The 16,082-nt window shown below is 40.3% G+C and overlaps 2 protein-coding genes across 4 annotated transcripts; both read left to right on the forward strand.

Annotated features, from left to right (window-relative positions):
* Window positions 1–724: 724 nt before the first annotated feature.
* On the forward strand, window positions 725–5,214 carry asb13a.1 (ankyrin repeat and SOCS box containing 13a, tandem duplicate 1). 3 transcript variants are annotated; one of them, XM_044187043.1, is made up of 6 exons: window positions 725–873; window positions 1,630–1,817; window positions 2,140–2,296; window positions 2,386–2,520; window positions 4,472–4,663; window positions 4,774–5,214. In XM_044187043.1, the coding sequence occupies exons 1-6, from the start codon at window positions 831–833 to the stop codon at window positions 4,920–4,922; spliced, it is 864 nt and encodes a 287-aa protein (XP_044042978.1). In that variant the 5' UTR covers window positions 725–830; the 3' UTR covers window positions 4,923–5,214. The 3 variants fall into 3 exon arrangements, with proteins under 3 accessions (XP_044042978.1, XP_044042980.1, XP_044042979.1); XM_044187045.1 differs by lacking the exon at window positions 725–873 and adding an exon at window positions 891–1,194; XM_044187044.1 differs by lacking the exon at window positions 725–873 and adding an exon at window positions 892–1,087.
* Window positions 5,215–5,286: 72 nt separating this feature from the next.
* Window positions 5,287–14,624, forward strand: LOC122871663 (ankyrin repeat and SOCS box protein 13-like). Its single transcript, XM_044187046.1, has 6 exons — window positions 5,287–5,417; window positions 6,174–6,361; window positions 6,726–6,882; window positions 7,000–7,134; window positions 8,626–8,817; window positions 9,416–14,624. The coding sequence occupies exons 1-6, from the start codon at window positions 5,375–5,377 to the stop codon at window positions 9,541–9,543; spliced, it is 843 nt and encodes a 280-aa protein (XP_044042981.1). The 5' UTR covers window positions 5,287–5,374; the 3' UTR covers window positions 9,544–14,624.
* Window positions 14,625–16,082: the final 1,458 nt, after the last annotated feature.

Consider the following 16,082-nt stretch of genomic DNA (forward strand, 5'->3'; position numbering starts at 1 on the left):
AACAAAGTAACTGGATATTGAATGACAATTGTATGATTTCAGGTTATAGAAGCCTACAACCATAGCCATCACAGTGAAGAAAGCACCTTCAGGATATTTGCATCATGATATTCAAATGATATTTCAGAACACTTAATTATTTCTGTTGGGTTTTGGATTCATGATTCATCGCACAGATAGCAACATTTCATTTGCAGTTTGAGATTCCTGCCATAATCCAAGAAACGAAAAGTCTTTAAAAATTAAAAAAAAATCTGTTAGAGAGAGGAAATGTGCTTCATATATTTAAACAGCTAAGGTTTTTGATTTAGATCTTTCTTACTCTCAGTGAGCCTCTCAACGGAACAGTTAAACTAACAATGCACCGCCAGCACCAAAACCTAAAAGGACTTTGTTTTTTACAGCTGGCACCTGAAAGCTCACCACCCTGTGCCTTTGCAAGTCACAGATTCATTAAAGGCCTGAGAATGTTTGAGCGGTACTGCACCTTTAACAGGTGCTTCTATTTTAATTAAGTAAAACAGATAAAATATTGAGAAGTCTGGCTAATTACATCAATTGCATTATGAAATATAATAGATGTCTTATGCATAACTACACGATGTCCTGTGTATTACCACAGAACTGAGTTGTTCTGTCATACCTAACCTGGGGACCTCGGAAATACCACGAGAATACCTCTAAGTAGCAGCACAGGAAACGTCACACCTGTAAACTACGACTCCCACGATTCTCTGCTGCCTCTCCATTCGACACTTGCAGCGTTAGCTAACGTTTAGAGTCCTCTTCCCTCAGCTACAGCTCAGCACAAAGTGTTTCACCGGTGAAACATGGAGGTGACGGCCGCACGCCGTTCGTTTCTTTGCGATATCGGTGAGCACTGTTTTCACAACAGCTTGCATACTGCACGTGTCAGCTGCCTTAAGAATGTCACGTATGGCAGTCGATTTTGTTGACGTCTAATCATATTCTCGTGCTCGTGCCCTGCTCTGCTCGTGCCGCTTTCGTCATATCTAAAGCTGTAGAGTTCTACTAATATATACATTCATACCAAGACAGTAACACACAGGCTAATAAGCGAGTTAAGGTAGGCTACATGAGATATTATTTCAAAATAGTTATTAAAAGTTACAAAATGTTGTTGAGGTGAAGAAACTCTGCCAAGGCAAATACACCAAGGGAATATAAAGTAACGTAAGTTTCTGTCGCTGAGTAGCGTTAGCTAATACAGCTACTACGACTAATACTAATAATTGAACCGTTCCTATTACATTGTTATTAGTATTATTTATTGCCTAGCAATAATAAGTTTGAAATATGTTTTTCACAACCTATAGTTTTAATAAGGCAAAGCTTGGACAAAAAGTTAAGTTTAAAAGAGTAAAGTTAAGATGTTTTATGAACATGCAGGTTTTGTCTACGGTGTAAAGAGAGCAAGTCTTGTTTAGAATGTTTATACATTTCGGAAACGAACACGAAGAGAGTTTTACGGAGTACTTACAATATTAGCTTTATTTAAAACAGTTTTAAAGTTGTGAGAATTGCAAACATTCATACAAAGAATAGAAAACCCGAACAATGCGTAGCACTGTGCTCAAATATTTGTAAATGTGTTGCTGTCTGCGTAAGGTTTCTGGGCAGACCGGACTGCCCTGCATGAAGCAGCGTCCCATGGCAGGGCCCTGCAGCTGAAACAGCTGCTAGAAAGCGGAGCGTCGGTCAACATGGTGACGGTGGACAACATCACTCCGCTCCATGAAGCCTGCATACAGGCTCATCCAAACTGCGCCCGGCTGCTGCTGGAGGCTGGAGCCCAGGTGGGATAAACCTCCATGCTCCTACCCCCCCATCTATGGAGGACCAAACCTCACTTGTAGAGATGTGAAGAAATAAAAGGCTCAAATAAATAGGGACACCTTATCACAAACACCGATATAAAGTGATGCAATCTAATACAGAATAAATAGTACCTTTCTGGGGTTTGTGAAGCAACCTACAGTCTCAAAAGTTACCATGGATTTGAGCCAACACGTCTCTTTAGATCATCCACTTTTCACATTGTGATAGTGTAACGTGTGTCATTAAAACGTTGACAATCATCTAAAGTTGTATAGGAAAAATAAAATGGGAATCTTCCAGGTGGATGTACGGACCATCCATGGCAGCACTCCTCTGTGTAACGCCTGTGCTTCTGGCAGTTTGGAGTGCGCCAAGCTGCTCTTGGAGTACAGAGCCAAAGTTAACCCGTCCCTGACAGCCCTCACCGCCTCGCCACTCCACGAGGCCTGTATACAAGGTAAACCTTAAGCAGCAATAAGACAGGGTTCAACCGGTCACACCCCATCAGACTTCTTCACTGTAAGTAAAACTTTACATTCCTCTCAGGTAATGTTGAAGTGGTGAGGTTGATGATAGCCAGCGGTGCCCAGCTGGAGGCGTACGATGTCCACTTTGGTCCACCCCTTCACATCGCATGTGCTAAAGGACACGTGGACTGTGTCAAGGAGCTGCTTAATGCAGGTCAGCAAGAAGACCGCAGGCCAGAAAGTGTGTTAAATAAATCCATTCTTAAAACGGAAAAAAAGTATGAAAGATCTCTGTATTGCGATGAAGTGTTTAACGGTGGTGTCATTTTTAAGTTTACCTACTTTCTCCTAACCTGCCTAATTTAATTCTGCTTTTGTTACTGATTTCCTACATTTCTCACAATGCCCTTTGACAAGACCCAGAGAAGAGTGTGTAAGTAGCTTAGTTTGAAAGTAGTCGGAGAGTTATGCTATACCTTATTCTTAAGATATAACTTAAAATGTGCACCACATTTCCTGTGACAGACTGCATCACTTCACATTTATGATGACACTGACACGCACACTCTGTATTGTGCTGCAGTTACTGTTGTTGGGATTAGACGAGGTTACAAGTGTGAGTTTATACTAAATTCACTTGAGGTGGGAACTGCTGCCGGCACCACCTAGTTGTAACTGTTTTGGTTTTGATTTCGACAGACTCTTCACCAAGATGGAAGTTTTCTGTTGATGTTTTCACTATTTATGACTGCCATCCTCACCTTAGCAAAAAACATCAAAATACAACAGAAGCAATTGATAAATGATAGTTGAATTATTAATAAGGTAACCATGTGAAAGCATACATTACTTTCAACCTTTTTAATTAAACAGATAATTGTAGATAGGTCTTTTAATTTCAGTCACTAGTGTCTTTCTTTCCCATTTTACATGAATGATGCATTATGCACAGTGTTTTCATTACAGTCAACTTAGTTCAAGGTTTCCTGTGGAGTTTGTGACCTCCAGTAGCGCTATGGAGCTGTTGTTGTGGGAGTGGGTCCCCGGCCCGCTGTGTTTATGTTGTGCATGTGCGCGCACACACACACACACACACACACAGGTGACCGAATACACTGTGCTGCCAACGGATTGACAGGTGGCTGTAATGCGCCAAGATATGCAGCAATGCGCCAGCAAAGACAGGGAAGAAGAAGACTTCTAGCAAGTAAAGATGGATGTAAACGATGCTGGATTTAAAACACTTGCAAAATCAGCTTTGCAAGTGTTTTATGAAGAAGGAAATGCACTAGACACATTGCTAGAGCTCAAGGATGCACACAATGTGTTTTGGTGAATCTAAACTTAACTTTTGTTTGTTTACAAGAAAACTCAACAACCACTGGTATACATATAGTAAATGTCTATTAGAACACTATTCGTATTTTTAAAAACAAGGTCAATGCCTAAACACATTGCGTAAAGTGCTTCAAAGCATCTGGAGGACAGTTGATGTATGCTCACCAAAGGATATCACAAGTTTGGAGTGTGATGAAACACCTTTTTCACATCTTCCAAACAGCCACTGGTAATGTTAGTAATTATGAAATTCAACTTGCAGAGACTTGAATCTTGCGTTCGATCAGTAATCCATCACTACTACCAGTGGGAGCAAGTTATGAAAAAAACGTTCATATTGTAATAGAAAAACAAACTCATTTTAAATCCTTATGGTATACCTTCGAAAACAGCAACAGCAGTGAGCAACAGATTCCAGTTGAGAATTATTGAATTGGTCCTTTACTCAAATCACACAATTTGGCTGTCTGGCTGCATTGCATTCTGGTCTGTTAGGGTGTAGAAATTAGTCTCTGTGCCTTTTATGATGTATTTCTTACTGTATGATTGTTGAATGTCAGTGCAGAATGACGGCTCTAAAAGGAGCCCCTTGCTCTTTGATTCTTAGAGACTGAAGACAAAACTATGACAAAGTTTGGTATCTGCAGGACAAAGAAAAACACCACCAAGCAAACAAAATGAGCCCAGGAATGCAGGATTTATTGTCAGCTGTAATAGCACTGTACAGGACATGTATGAGGGTGGATTTTACTTACCAAAAAAGTCAGGTCATTTCAGTTGTCATGAATCCAAACAAACTGGCCTAAGCTCATCTTAACTTCCTGCAGGTGCCAGGGTGAATTCGGTTAAATTCCACGAGACAGCTTTGCACCACGCAGCACGTGTCGGCATGGTGGACATGATCGAGCTGTTGGTGGAGTTTGGAGCTAACGTGTACGCCAGCGACAACCTGGGAAGAAAGCCTGTAGACTACACAACACCTGCGTCTCCCGCTTACACCTGCCTCATGGTTTATGACAGTAAGTTCATGCGCTGCTTCAGAGAGCTATTAGCAGTCTTTTTTCTCTTTCCTCAGTTTTGCTTTTGAGTCACGATAACTTGGCATATGAAAACCTCTTCTTCTCGACAGGTAATCCTCTGAGCCTGCAGCAGCTTTGTAGAATCACCGTGAGGATGATGCTTGGCACCAGAGCCTCAGAGGTCATAGGTCAGCTGGACATGTCCCACCGCATCCACAGCTACCTCCAGTACTGTGATCTCCCCACACCACTAAAGTGACCCATGAATGGATTTCTAAACCTGTATGAGAGTGCTGTTTGATTTTAAATATAGTCTCTGAAAAGCTCTCATCTCTAAAAAGTAGCATCATGGACAACACATCTGCTTATAATTTAAAATGTTCGGTTATCCACCATATTGCTTTAATATATGCCACGTGACTCAGGATTGACGTCATCATTTCTGCTTAAATTATGTCCTTGTCGTTGTATTGTAATATAATGTTGTGTATTATGTAGCCTTATTTATCCTGACGTAGAATAAATAGTTGTTGCGTTCTTCACAGATCATGAAATAGCCTGTTTGGTGTAAACACTACAAACCCCAGCATGAGTGCCTGGTATGTCACGTGACTCCTGCCGCACGTAAACATTACCGGGACGCGGCTGTTTACAAACACCCCGTGTCTCTCTGCCTTAACGTTGTTAATTCTGCGCGGAGAAAAAGACAGGATGGAAGTTGGAAGTGCTCGGCCATATTTCTTTGGAGACATCGGTGAGTATGAAATAAAGACAGCATGACCGGTCAGACTGTCGCTCTTCGGATCTTGACCCAGTTTGAAATGTGTATGGACTGTCAGCGGGCAAGCTAACATGCTAGCGAGCGGCGGCCCCTGCGTGTTGTATTGTAGCCAGCTGTTTCCAGCAGCTGAACTGTATGTATTGTAACTTTCTGTTATTGCTGTTAGCGTCTCTTCCGCATTTTTACATTTGTGTTACTGCAGGTGTGTATAAATAGCTTTCGACATACAAAAAACTCGAGTACCGTGAGATGACATTGGAAGTATGCCAACATAAGAATAGTATGTTTGTGTCCACCTACGATTTGAGCTGAATATCAACTGTGTGCACATACAGTTTATTCCTCTCGTCATGCTTGACTGTTGTCATGTTGTTAATTATCCTCAAGCTACAGTATTTTACATTTAGTACATTTACTTGAAATGTTATTAGTTTGTGCTTCTTGCTGTCAACTCAATATTATTTTGCTAAGATGTGATACTAGAGACAATACTATACTGTACTTAGTACTATATACATATAATTTATATAGCAATTTTCAAAAATGCTGCATAAAGTAGTTTACATTAAACAGCAGCACAGCACAGTTACAATAAAAAGAAAAACAGACAACACAATTAAGATGTTTATTTATTCACCATACTACAAGAACAAGAATAGGTGATACTACTGAGTTTTTACCCATCCTCTACACAAGCAATGCGTTCTGTTGTGACCTGTTCCCCTGCAGGCTGCTGGTCAGAGAGAACAGAGGTGCACAAGGCAGCATCGCTCGGCCAGGCCTCCCAGCTGCACCACCTCATCCAAAGCGGAGCTTCAGTCAATGTCGTGGCGGTGGACTCCATCACACCACTGCACGAGGCCTGCCTCCGTGGACAGGCCCAGTGTGTCCGGCTGTTGCTGGACGCTGGAGCCCAGGTGAGCCAGACACACAGACAGATGCCTATCTGCCATATCATGGGTGACTTTTGTAGAAGACAGCTAGCTTTTCAATACACTGCATACTTTAACCTAATCCGTAGACTATATCCCACACAATTCTTACATTTCATTCATTAAAAATATTCAGCGATTAAGTTCAGAAACATGATGCGTTGATTATATTGCAGTGAACACAGAAGAATTATGTAAAACAAAAAGAAAAGAAAAGAAAAATACTAAAGGAAGACATAGAAAGGAGTTTTTAGAGAAACTGAGTGAATGAGGAGAGGAAATATGATTCTGTTGGAAGAACTTGAAGTACTATTGTATATATAATCCTGTGTCCCGTGATGCATCTCAGGTGGATGCGAGGAACGTAGATGGGAGCACCCCGCTGTGTGATGCCTGTTCGGCTGGTAGTTTGGAGTGTGTGAGGCTCTTGCTGGAGCATGGTGCCAAGGCCAACCCTACCCTGACCTCCCGCACGGCCTCGCCCCTCCACGAGGCCTGCATGGGAGGTGAGTGCCTCAGCTCACTTTACATGCCTTTTAGTTTCTGTGAAATCGAGTTACCCACCTGACAGTAATCTTTATAAATAAAGGTATGTGACACGATATTCTTTCGTCATTTTTCAGGAAACGCAGACTGTGTGAAGCTCCTGATTACCATGGGTGCTTGTCTGGAGGCGTACGACCTTTACTACGGGACCCCGCTGCATGTGGCTTGTGCTAACGAACGCACAGACTGTGTTAAAGTGCTGCTCAATGCAGGTGAGCGTCAGTGCAAAGCAGGATGGGGAAATGTCTCAAACCAGATGTCGCATGGCTCTTGTTTGTATGTTAACTCTGCTCAGATTTTGGAGGTCATATTTTAAATCTAGTAAGATAGACGGCCAGTTTGGGTATTTTTATTCCAGTGCTGGTGTAACTGCACAGGTTAGTTGGCCTCTGATAATACTCTCTCCTACTTCAGCTGAAACTGCGGTACCAGACACCAAGTATACATGTGGCCATACCTGCAGTTTTGCATGGTTTAGTCTGTCAAGTACAAATTGTGTATACTTCACTAATGACCATTTAACAAAGTAGTTTCAGTTGCCAAACACCAACCAAAAATACCAAAACCAACCAAATTCACATTTTTCTTTTCATGATAGCAGTGTTTGCTTATTGTTTGTGTAAAAGCTAAAATTCACTACAAATAACAGCGTTGAGTTTGTTATTAAATGCATATTATTGCAAATTTGATTATTATGACAATTCTGTTTATTTTTTGTATAAGAGCATATATGAACAGAGAAAGACAGGTTGGACATTTCCAAATGTTTTCCTTTTTGAGAGAAGCCCAGTGGGATTTACCTTGTGGATGGAAATTGAAAACTTGCCTCTACATATATGGAGGGTGTTAATAAACCATCAAACCCAGATGATCAGTTCTCCACCCTTTCTTAGAGTTGTGAGATATTCACAATAGAGCAAGAGGATTACTGAATACTTGAATATGAGTCAAAATGTTATACCTGACTTTCTAATGGGTTTTTATTTAAGTTTGATGCACATCAGAATTTTCAGGCAAATATGTATGGTTTTTACTTATTTTTTTTCAAAACAACCCTTCTCTTAATCTACATAATGTTAATGTAACTGACATATACAGTATATAGGCACCTAAGCACCTGGCATTGAGGACGTCAGTCTAAAATGTTATGTATTCCTTGGATAATGGTTGGCTGTAACGTATTAGTGATTTCTAGTTTAATTATTAAAAAAAAGGTTCATGAAGGTTTAAGTATAAGGTTGATAATATTCTATATTTTTCTTTTTGTCAACAAATCCCATGAAAAGACCAAAACCAACAATGAATGTACAGTATCCTAATAACAAGTATTGTGTGTCTGTGCCATAGAGTGCCACTGTTGTTCAAAACCTATTAAAAACAGTGGAAATAGTGCCCAACAAATGAACTATTTCCTCCTGTTTGAGTAAGGTTTGATACAGTGACCAGCTGTTTTAGGAAATTACTGAGCCTTTTTAAAAAATGAAACTCTAGTTATATTTGTGAGCTGTTTTTAAAGATTTACATCTTCAGTAGGAACGAATGGGCTTGGGGCTGAAAGCCACAGACAGTGTAGGGAAGTCAGAAAGTATTGAGATACGGACTAACACATTGTTGGTTTTGATCTTTTAATGACATTTATTTACAATAAGACAAAACAGCCTGATCCTTCAGCTGAGCTGATATTAATGTCCTTTTCCTTTTAGGTGCTAAAGTGAATGCTGCCCGGCTACATGAGACTCCGCTGCACCATGCTGCTCAAAACATGCGAGTTGAGATGATAGAGATACTGGTGGAGTTTGGGGCCAACATCTACGCCAGAGATCAGCACGACAGGAAACCTGTTGATTACACCACGCCAGGCTCTCCCTCTGCATCATGCCTACAGTTTTATGAGAGTAAGTTATTCACAAAAGTCAGGGCTGCATGGAAAACAAACATTACTATTTAGATCTCCTTGTTTGTGTAGTTGCCTTTAATCCTGGAACAGTGTAATGTCAACATAGCACCAGCAGATGGCAAGCAAGGATCCCTTTTCACTTCCAGGAAGTCTCACACAGATGACACCTGTTGTTTACCATGATGCTCATACTATATATACAGTTACATATAGGTTAGCCACTGTAACTGGATGCATATGAGAAGGTGATGATTTACACCTCTTAATTCCAGTGACAGAGCTTTATATAGAAAGTGGTGCACAGTGTGAAACAAGGATTGTACAGCAGTTTTTAGACTTTAAATGCAAACAAATAAGGGTAGAAAACAGTTTAGTAATATCAAATATTTCCTAAATTAAAATAATAATTTTATTATGATATCATATAGGACTTTCCAAAAACCATAGTTACATTTAGTTACCAATCACTCTCAGAATAGTGTGCGAGCCAGCTGACAAGTTTTAGCTACTCTGTATTGCAATCCATTTTCCAGACCCATGACTCATTGTTGCACGATATATTGTGAACACTTATATCTAACTTTTTCTGTCTGTAGCCACTCCTATGAGTCTGCAGCAGCTCAGCAGGTTGGCAGTGAGGAAAAAGCTGGGCACCAGAGCTCTGAAGGTCATAGGTCAGCTGAACATACCAAAACTCATCATCAGCTACCTCTGCTATCAGTGAGTGTTGCCTGGAGGAGGAGTTGGATCAGTGCTCAAAGAAAGACTGAAGACTCACAGAGCTGCTGCACAAGTCTGAGAAAACACAGCAAAGGTGCCACTTCAGTAGATATAATAACAGTAGACACACAGTTTGGTGACAAGCACAATGTTCTCACATGCACTTTATGCATTTCAAAAGGGCACTTTCCACCTCAAGACTTGCAAGTAAAGACAGAGAGGAGCTCCTCTATTGGAGTTGTTTAGGTGCTGCATTTGCCCGAATGAAATTCATTCATTGTGTTTACACTCAAGCAAACAATATCAAGCAATATCATGTAAGCAATTAGGAGAGTAAGCAATTTTCATTACCAGAACTGGAATACCTGTCAGTGTGCGGAATGATATGCCTTGTGCCAGGATCAGACTATAGCATCATATCAGTTTAATAATGCAGTGGTTCCCAAAGTGTGCACTGCGGCACCCAGGTATTCCTTGAGGACGAGCCAAGGGTGCTGCAGCATTTGTTAATTTCCCTTTTATATTGAGCAGTTTTAATAACGTTTCACCGCATGAAAAAGAAAGAGGCAACATTATATTTAGCAATTAACATCAGAATCACTGTTTTTAAAACCCTGTTAAATATGCAGTCCTGCGGCAGCTAATGACATGACGACTCACTGTTGCTGGTTGTCATAGTAATGAGTTTTTCAATTGTGCAGCTGTTAGAAATAGCGACTCATCACAGCAAGTGATGGAAAAATGTGTCACTGTAAATAAAGCTCAAAAATGCTGATAGCCTAGTCCTCAACACATTCTGAGACGGCCGAAAGAACTAAATTCAGACTGTACAGTGAAAGCTATTTGGCTTACAGCTTTACGGACAGGTGGTAGCTGCCTGTGTGGGATGCCATGACAAAAACTTTCCTGTGAGGGGGTGTCGTGCTTGAAAAAAGTTTGGGAACCACTGCTATAATGGGCTGACCAGACAGACTTGGGGCATCAGGGAACAAAAATGAGCTTGGGACACGTCATTCGCTCGTTTCATTCCTTGTAGTGTGTCAAAGTGGAGGACAACTGACACGGCATCTAGGATGCCTCACAATGTTCTGAAAATTCGAATTTTTCTCTTGCTCAGTTTGACAGCTTCTGTGACGTTGGCCCATAGGCGCACTGAGCACTCCTCTGCACACATCTGTAAACATGACGGAGCAAAAGAAGGATGATGTTGTTGGTGAAGTCGGCCCTTGGCATGTCCTTCCTGATCAAGTCGTGAAAGACAGTGAGCTATCATTGGTGGGGTCCCATGTGTAGTCCGCCATGTTTCTTGGCCAAGCCACGGCAAGAATGTATGGTTTTTGATCGCCTAATCTGACACAGTGACCATTTTGAGAGGCACAAATATCAGCGTAGACTGGTCCCAGCATTAGTTTGACTTTGCACAAGAAAGATCACGACTGAGCCAAATGCAAAGTGGTGTTTTATACACAAACGAGCAGGGCCAGTAATGATGGGAAACATTTTTGGGGCAACAGTAAATGTCTTTGATGTTACCATTCGCACCCTGTCTACACTTGCTGTGATTATTGGCTATTAGCAAAGTCGGGACACCAAACCTTAAGAACTATTCTTAATCTTTTTATTGATATGAATTGTTTTATAGTATGAATGTAGACATACTGGTTGGATTTAGACATGTAACCTGCTGACAGGAAATGAGAACCCTAAAATAGAAATCAAAACTCCTCAACAGCAGCTTCTTCTAGAAAAAGCTGCGCTCGCCACTACTTCTTTGGTTTCCTTCACTATAGCAAAGGGGCCAGTGCTGACCCCCTCTTGGGTTGGTAAACATGAGCACGCTGTGTGAAGATAATTTTTAGTTAGGGTTAGTTGTTGCCAATGGAGGCACCAGTATGTAATCTTAACTATAAATTGCAGCTATAAAAGTCTTAAATAGCTTTTAATGTTGGCCATTTAAATAAACAGAAGCATAACTTGCACTGCAAGAGAAGAGTGTGCTTGTAATATAAGAGATCATTTTAGATGGGTATTTATTTGAACTAGAGAACAAGTGTCAGAGCTCAGGTAGAGGAAGAAGACAAATGGCATAGATTTTTGGCAACGGAGGCAACATCAGAAGTGTTTTTGTTTGTGAACTAAAGGTTGCTGGGTTGAATCCTGGATATGCCGGGAAAATGCCTGCAAGTCACTAAACTCGCAGGTGTACTGTAAATGCTGAGGAACAGTTCAAATTTGAAATGAGACATTGCGTGTGTGCTCAGGCAACATTCCCTGGATAACTAAAGGCTTTTTGAAGTATCATCCAGGGGACTACCAAGCAGCGTTGCTCTCACAGCAGCGCTCAGAGTGACACTCTCCAGATGCTGCTTCACTTCATCTCAGATTCCTGTGTTTCACACTCCGCGCCTGGCGACAGCCTTTGTTTGATACAGACACTGAAGTTTCAAGGAAGCAGGGATCCTGGCTGCCTATTTATAGCTTTGTGTCTGTAGCTCCACTAAATAGAGAGCACCCAGAGAGCTCAGTGACGTCTTAGTACTTTTAGATAGGTGCAGAAAGTTGTTAAACAAAGTGCTTTAGTTTGCTTTATTGGCTCTCTAAGTTGCCCTGACCTATTTTGGAAGTTTCAGAACTTTTATTTATCCGTGCAGGCTGAATCAGGCCAAACACCCGCTTTATGACTTTTTTGTTTTTAACTGAACATAATTTGCTCCTTGACACCAGAACACTGGAAGATAAGTTAAAGACATGGGGTTAGCACATTACAAGATGAATTTGTTTGTGGGTAAACATGCTTGTTCAAAGGTCATGTACATGTTAGTCCACGTGTGATCTCATCAGCACGTGATTGTTTGCACAAATTACATTTTGTTGGCAGGTATAGACACCTCTACCTAAAAGAAGTGAAATGTTTGAACTTAAAAGGACAATACCTGTGTTTTTGCCAATACATCTCAATCCAAGGGTAGTCAAGCCCAGGAGAAACCAAAGCACACCACTGTTTATCTAACTTTATATTAATGTAGTCCTTATCCGAGTCTGATGACGCCATTGCATAAAAACATTAGGCAAGGTACAGTGCTCTATAACTACAGAACCTTCATTTACACTTTGTTTTTACATGTTTTAGCCCTTGAACTACATAGATAGACAATTACATTTTTCAAAGCATACCATATGTTTCTTGGATTTACATTTCTTAGATTCATTAATGTGTTTTTCCTAGTTCTGCTCACATTTATTGCAGCGTGCAGTGTTAATCGACTTGCAGTCTTAAAACTTGTTTGAGGATATTTCTTCTTCAGTATTTTAGATTTTGTGAAAGTTACATTTTGTGAAATTCTTATTATCATTAGAACCCCACCCTATCTATCTATCTATCTATCTATCTATCTATCTATCTATCTATCTATCTATCTATCTATCTATCTATCTATCTATCTATCTATCTATCTATCTATCTATCTATCTATCTGTCTATCTATCTGTCTGTCTGTCTGTCTGTCTGTCTGTCTGTCTGTCTGTCTCTCTACCTACCTACCCACCCACACACACACACACACACACACACACACAGACTCAAAGTAGCAGGCTCTGTCTTTCCTCTCATAAGCCTGAAGCTTGCAGGTGTGTTTACCGAGCATGTAATTTATATGCTTAGCTCTGATAGGACCGTAATTTTCTCCTGTTGCTTCTATGTTGATGCACAACAAAGCAGTTCATTTCCAGAGCGTATGTATAAACACTTTCTAATGTGGTCAGACAACACATCTTATGAACTAGTTCTGCTCTGTTTGTAATTATTTTTGGCATTTTTTTGCCTTTATTGGATAGTCAGCAGTATAGAAATAACTGGAAATGAGAGGAGAGAGAGATAGAGAATGACATGCAACAAAGATCCCCGGCTGGCCGCAAACCAGAAAGGTTGTGGATTTTCATAGCGAATTAAAATCAGTGGAAAATATTTTCCCAACAAATCTTATGGTGTGTTTTCAAGATATTTGGAGTAATGTACAGTGTACAGTATGTCATGTAGTAAATGGGGTAAAACATGCAAAAACACTGGTATAGTCCTTTAGTTCTAGCCCTTAATCAGAATTACAAACCGCAAACTCACAGTGTACAAATAATGTATCCACAAAAAGCAGAACACCGTCCACGTGCAGTTTATCATCACCCTTCGGATTTTCTGGGTGTTTAAGTTCACAATTTTCAAAGCTTTTGCTTCTGCTTCTACACTTACCTTGTGCATCTTTAATGAGCAAGAGGCCATCTGTCAGCTCTCATGGAGGTCTGCACCTGTTTGTTTTACTGTTTGTCTGACAGATCTTTACAAAGCATTCAAAAGCAATATTTCATGCTTTCAGACCCCCATCCAAATCTCTCAATTCACTCCCCTTATTTGGCTCTCTCCCTAAACGTGCCCGGGCTGCACGATGCTGGCCTGAATATGGAACTTGTCTGCTGCACTCCATAAATGTGCCAAGCTGTTGCAGTTTATTAAATCAAAATATAAATTCCTAGAAACTAATCTTCCATCATTACAAGATATTTTGACATTTTTTAATGTTACAAATATGCAGTCTGGTTTATTATAATCTTAGCCTGTAAATAGTCTTGAAGCATAGATCTCTCCTTCGCATGGAGCGTTCCCTTTAAGACTTGTTAAAATATCTGACCCTGGTACAGATGGGGTTTCTGTTTATGGCTTAAAATAACCACTTAAAAACATGCTTGGTTTCAAAGCACTTTAAGTCTGCTGAAGGAACTGGAAAAAGCAGGAGAGGAGGGCAGGCATGCAGGGAATGTCCAGTTATCTAAGATGAGAAATTTGTTTTGAAACTTTCTTCCTGGTTCATCACAGTAAACAGCACTGGCAGTTCTCTCGGTTTAAGTGTTGTCTTTTAAAGTGAATACGTTCAGGTTTAATCTGCTCCAATGTTCAAAACACTGATTTATCTGTTTGAGGTGCTGATGAGTCATCTCACAAAAATGTGTCATAAATATTTATCTTATTAAACTGTACAGAAGTGTTGCTCTGAATATGATGAATATGTTGATTTATTGAATAAATTGTACTGTTGACGTGTTTGTTGTCCTCATGTTTTTGCATGAATCTGGCTTTCAAAGGACATTTACACATGTTTATGTCCTGCTATCTGAGTACATGTAAACTGGACTGTATGTCCTCATAGTATGTCATCAGTGTGTCTGCTGCCAACTTATTCTTATATAAACAAACCAAAAACAGTACACGATCGATGCTTCATCCTGACAACACAGCTTCGGTAGCACTGAGCTGCATATGCAAGATACATATACAATATTACAGCTTTTCTTGAAGCGAAAACATTTCCTTAAAGGGAAACTTAGGTATTTTTCAACCTGGACCCTATTTTCCCATGTTTTTGTGTCTAAGTGACTAATGGGGGCAACAATTTTTTAAATTTCTCCAGTATTGAGCGATAGCGCTGTAGCTGGCAGCCGCAAAACAGGGCTGCAATGTAATCCGTCCGGGCAACTGCGCACCGTCAATGTCTGTCCACTAAAAGGGCTTGTTTTTGCTGCTGACAGGCTCAGATTGTTAATATAAGTGTCTGACAGCATTATGGAAAGAGATAGACCTTAGTGTTAAAAAATAAGACCCTTTTTGTTTAACCAGAAACAGCCTTTATAGCACTCTTGTTAAAGCCACCGGACTCCATTGAGAAATATAGTAATTTTACTTTGCAGATCATCACAACATCTTACTACTTCATTCAAACTTAACAGAAACAAAATAAAACTCACCAAAACCGTCTTGGTTTGTCTTTCTAGAATTACAAAAATTAAAATGAGATTTAAAGCTGCATTAAGTGGTTTTTTGGGCCACTTGGAGGCAGTGTAAACCAGCTGTAAACACAAAACTAACATATTATCACTTTTAAAGTTGGTTTGGCAAACATGTTAGGAAATGGTTGTTTATTTAGCAACATTAGCATTCATTTCGAGTCCCGTTTGTGTCCACTTGGTGAATTGTAAGGCCAGTATTGACTCTCTTTTTAGCTCGGTTTTGCTGTCCACCAGCTGCTATAGTAAATGCTCCACTATCTATCTATGTCATTCTGCTGTACCAGAGCTTTTCACTGAAAATGCTGCCTGCTGCTGCTGTAAACGGCTCTGATGAGAGCAGTGAGACTGAACCAAAAGTGAAAGTTGAGGGCAGTAAAACCAAAACGATGAGCTGAAAGACGCTAACACGCTCCGTAGAGCTGACTGGAACTGCAGAGCTGGGTGATAATTCTCTGTGGGTTCATCACTATGAGCGACTCCTTTCACATTACATATAGTCATTTGATCCATTGTTAATAAAAAAATATTGATTTTAGCAGCTTTAAGGTCTTGGAAAGTAAGCAGACCAGGACACCCTTTCTACTCCATTGATTAAAAGCACTGTATAACCAGGTCATGGTTATACAGTATTTAATTATCCACATGTCATGTACAGTCACTTTTAGTCTAGGCATACAAATCACCATATTGTCAGACTGTTACTAATAATGG

Source organism: Siniperca chuatsi, linkage group LG23 (genome assembly GCF_020085105.1).
Source record: "Siniperca chuatsi isolate FFG_IHB_CAS linkage group LG23, ASM2008510v1, whole genome shotgun sequence".
NCBI lineage: Eukaryota > Metazoa > Chordata > Actinopteri > Centrarchiformes > Sinipercidae > Siniperca > Siniperca chuatsi.

Bases quoted from the DNA above. Each gene is read 5' to 3' on its own strand.
- asb13a.1 (XM_044187043.1), top strand. From the start codon at position 831: ATGGAGGTGACGGCCGCACGCCGTTCGTTTCTTTGCGATATCG. The intron at 2,297-2,385 runs GTAAACCTTAAG...CATTCCTCTCAG, and splicing joins CCACGAGGCCTGTATACAAG to GTAATGTTGAAGTGGTGAGG. The intron at 4,664-4,773 runs GTAAGTTCATGC...TCTTCTCGACAG, and splicing joins CTGCCTCATGGTTTATGACA to GTAATCCTCTGAGCCTGCAG.
- LOC122871663 (XM_044187046.1), top strand. From the start codon at position 5,375: ATGGAAGTTGGAAGTGCTCGGCCATATTTCTTTGGAGACATCG. The intron at 7,135-8,625 runs GTGAGCGTCAGT...TTTTCCTTTTAG, and splicing joins TAAAGTGCTGCTCAATGCAG to GTGCTAAAGTGAATGCTGCC. The intron at 8,818-9,415 runs GTAAGTTATTCA...TTCTGTCTGTAG, and splicing joins ATGCCTACAGTTTTATGAGA to CCACTCCTATGAGTCTGCAG.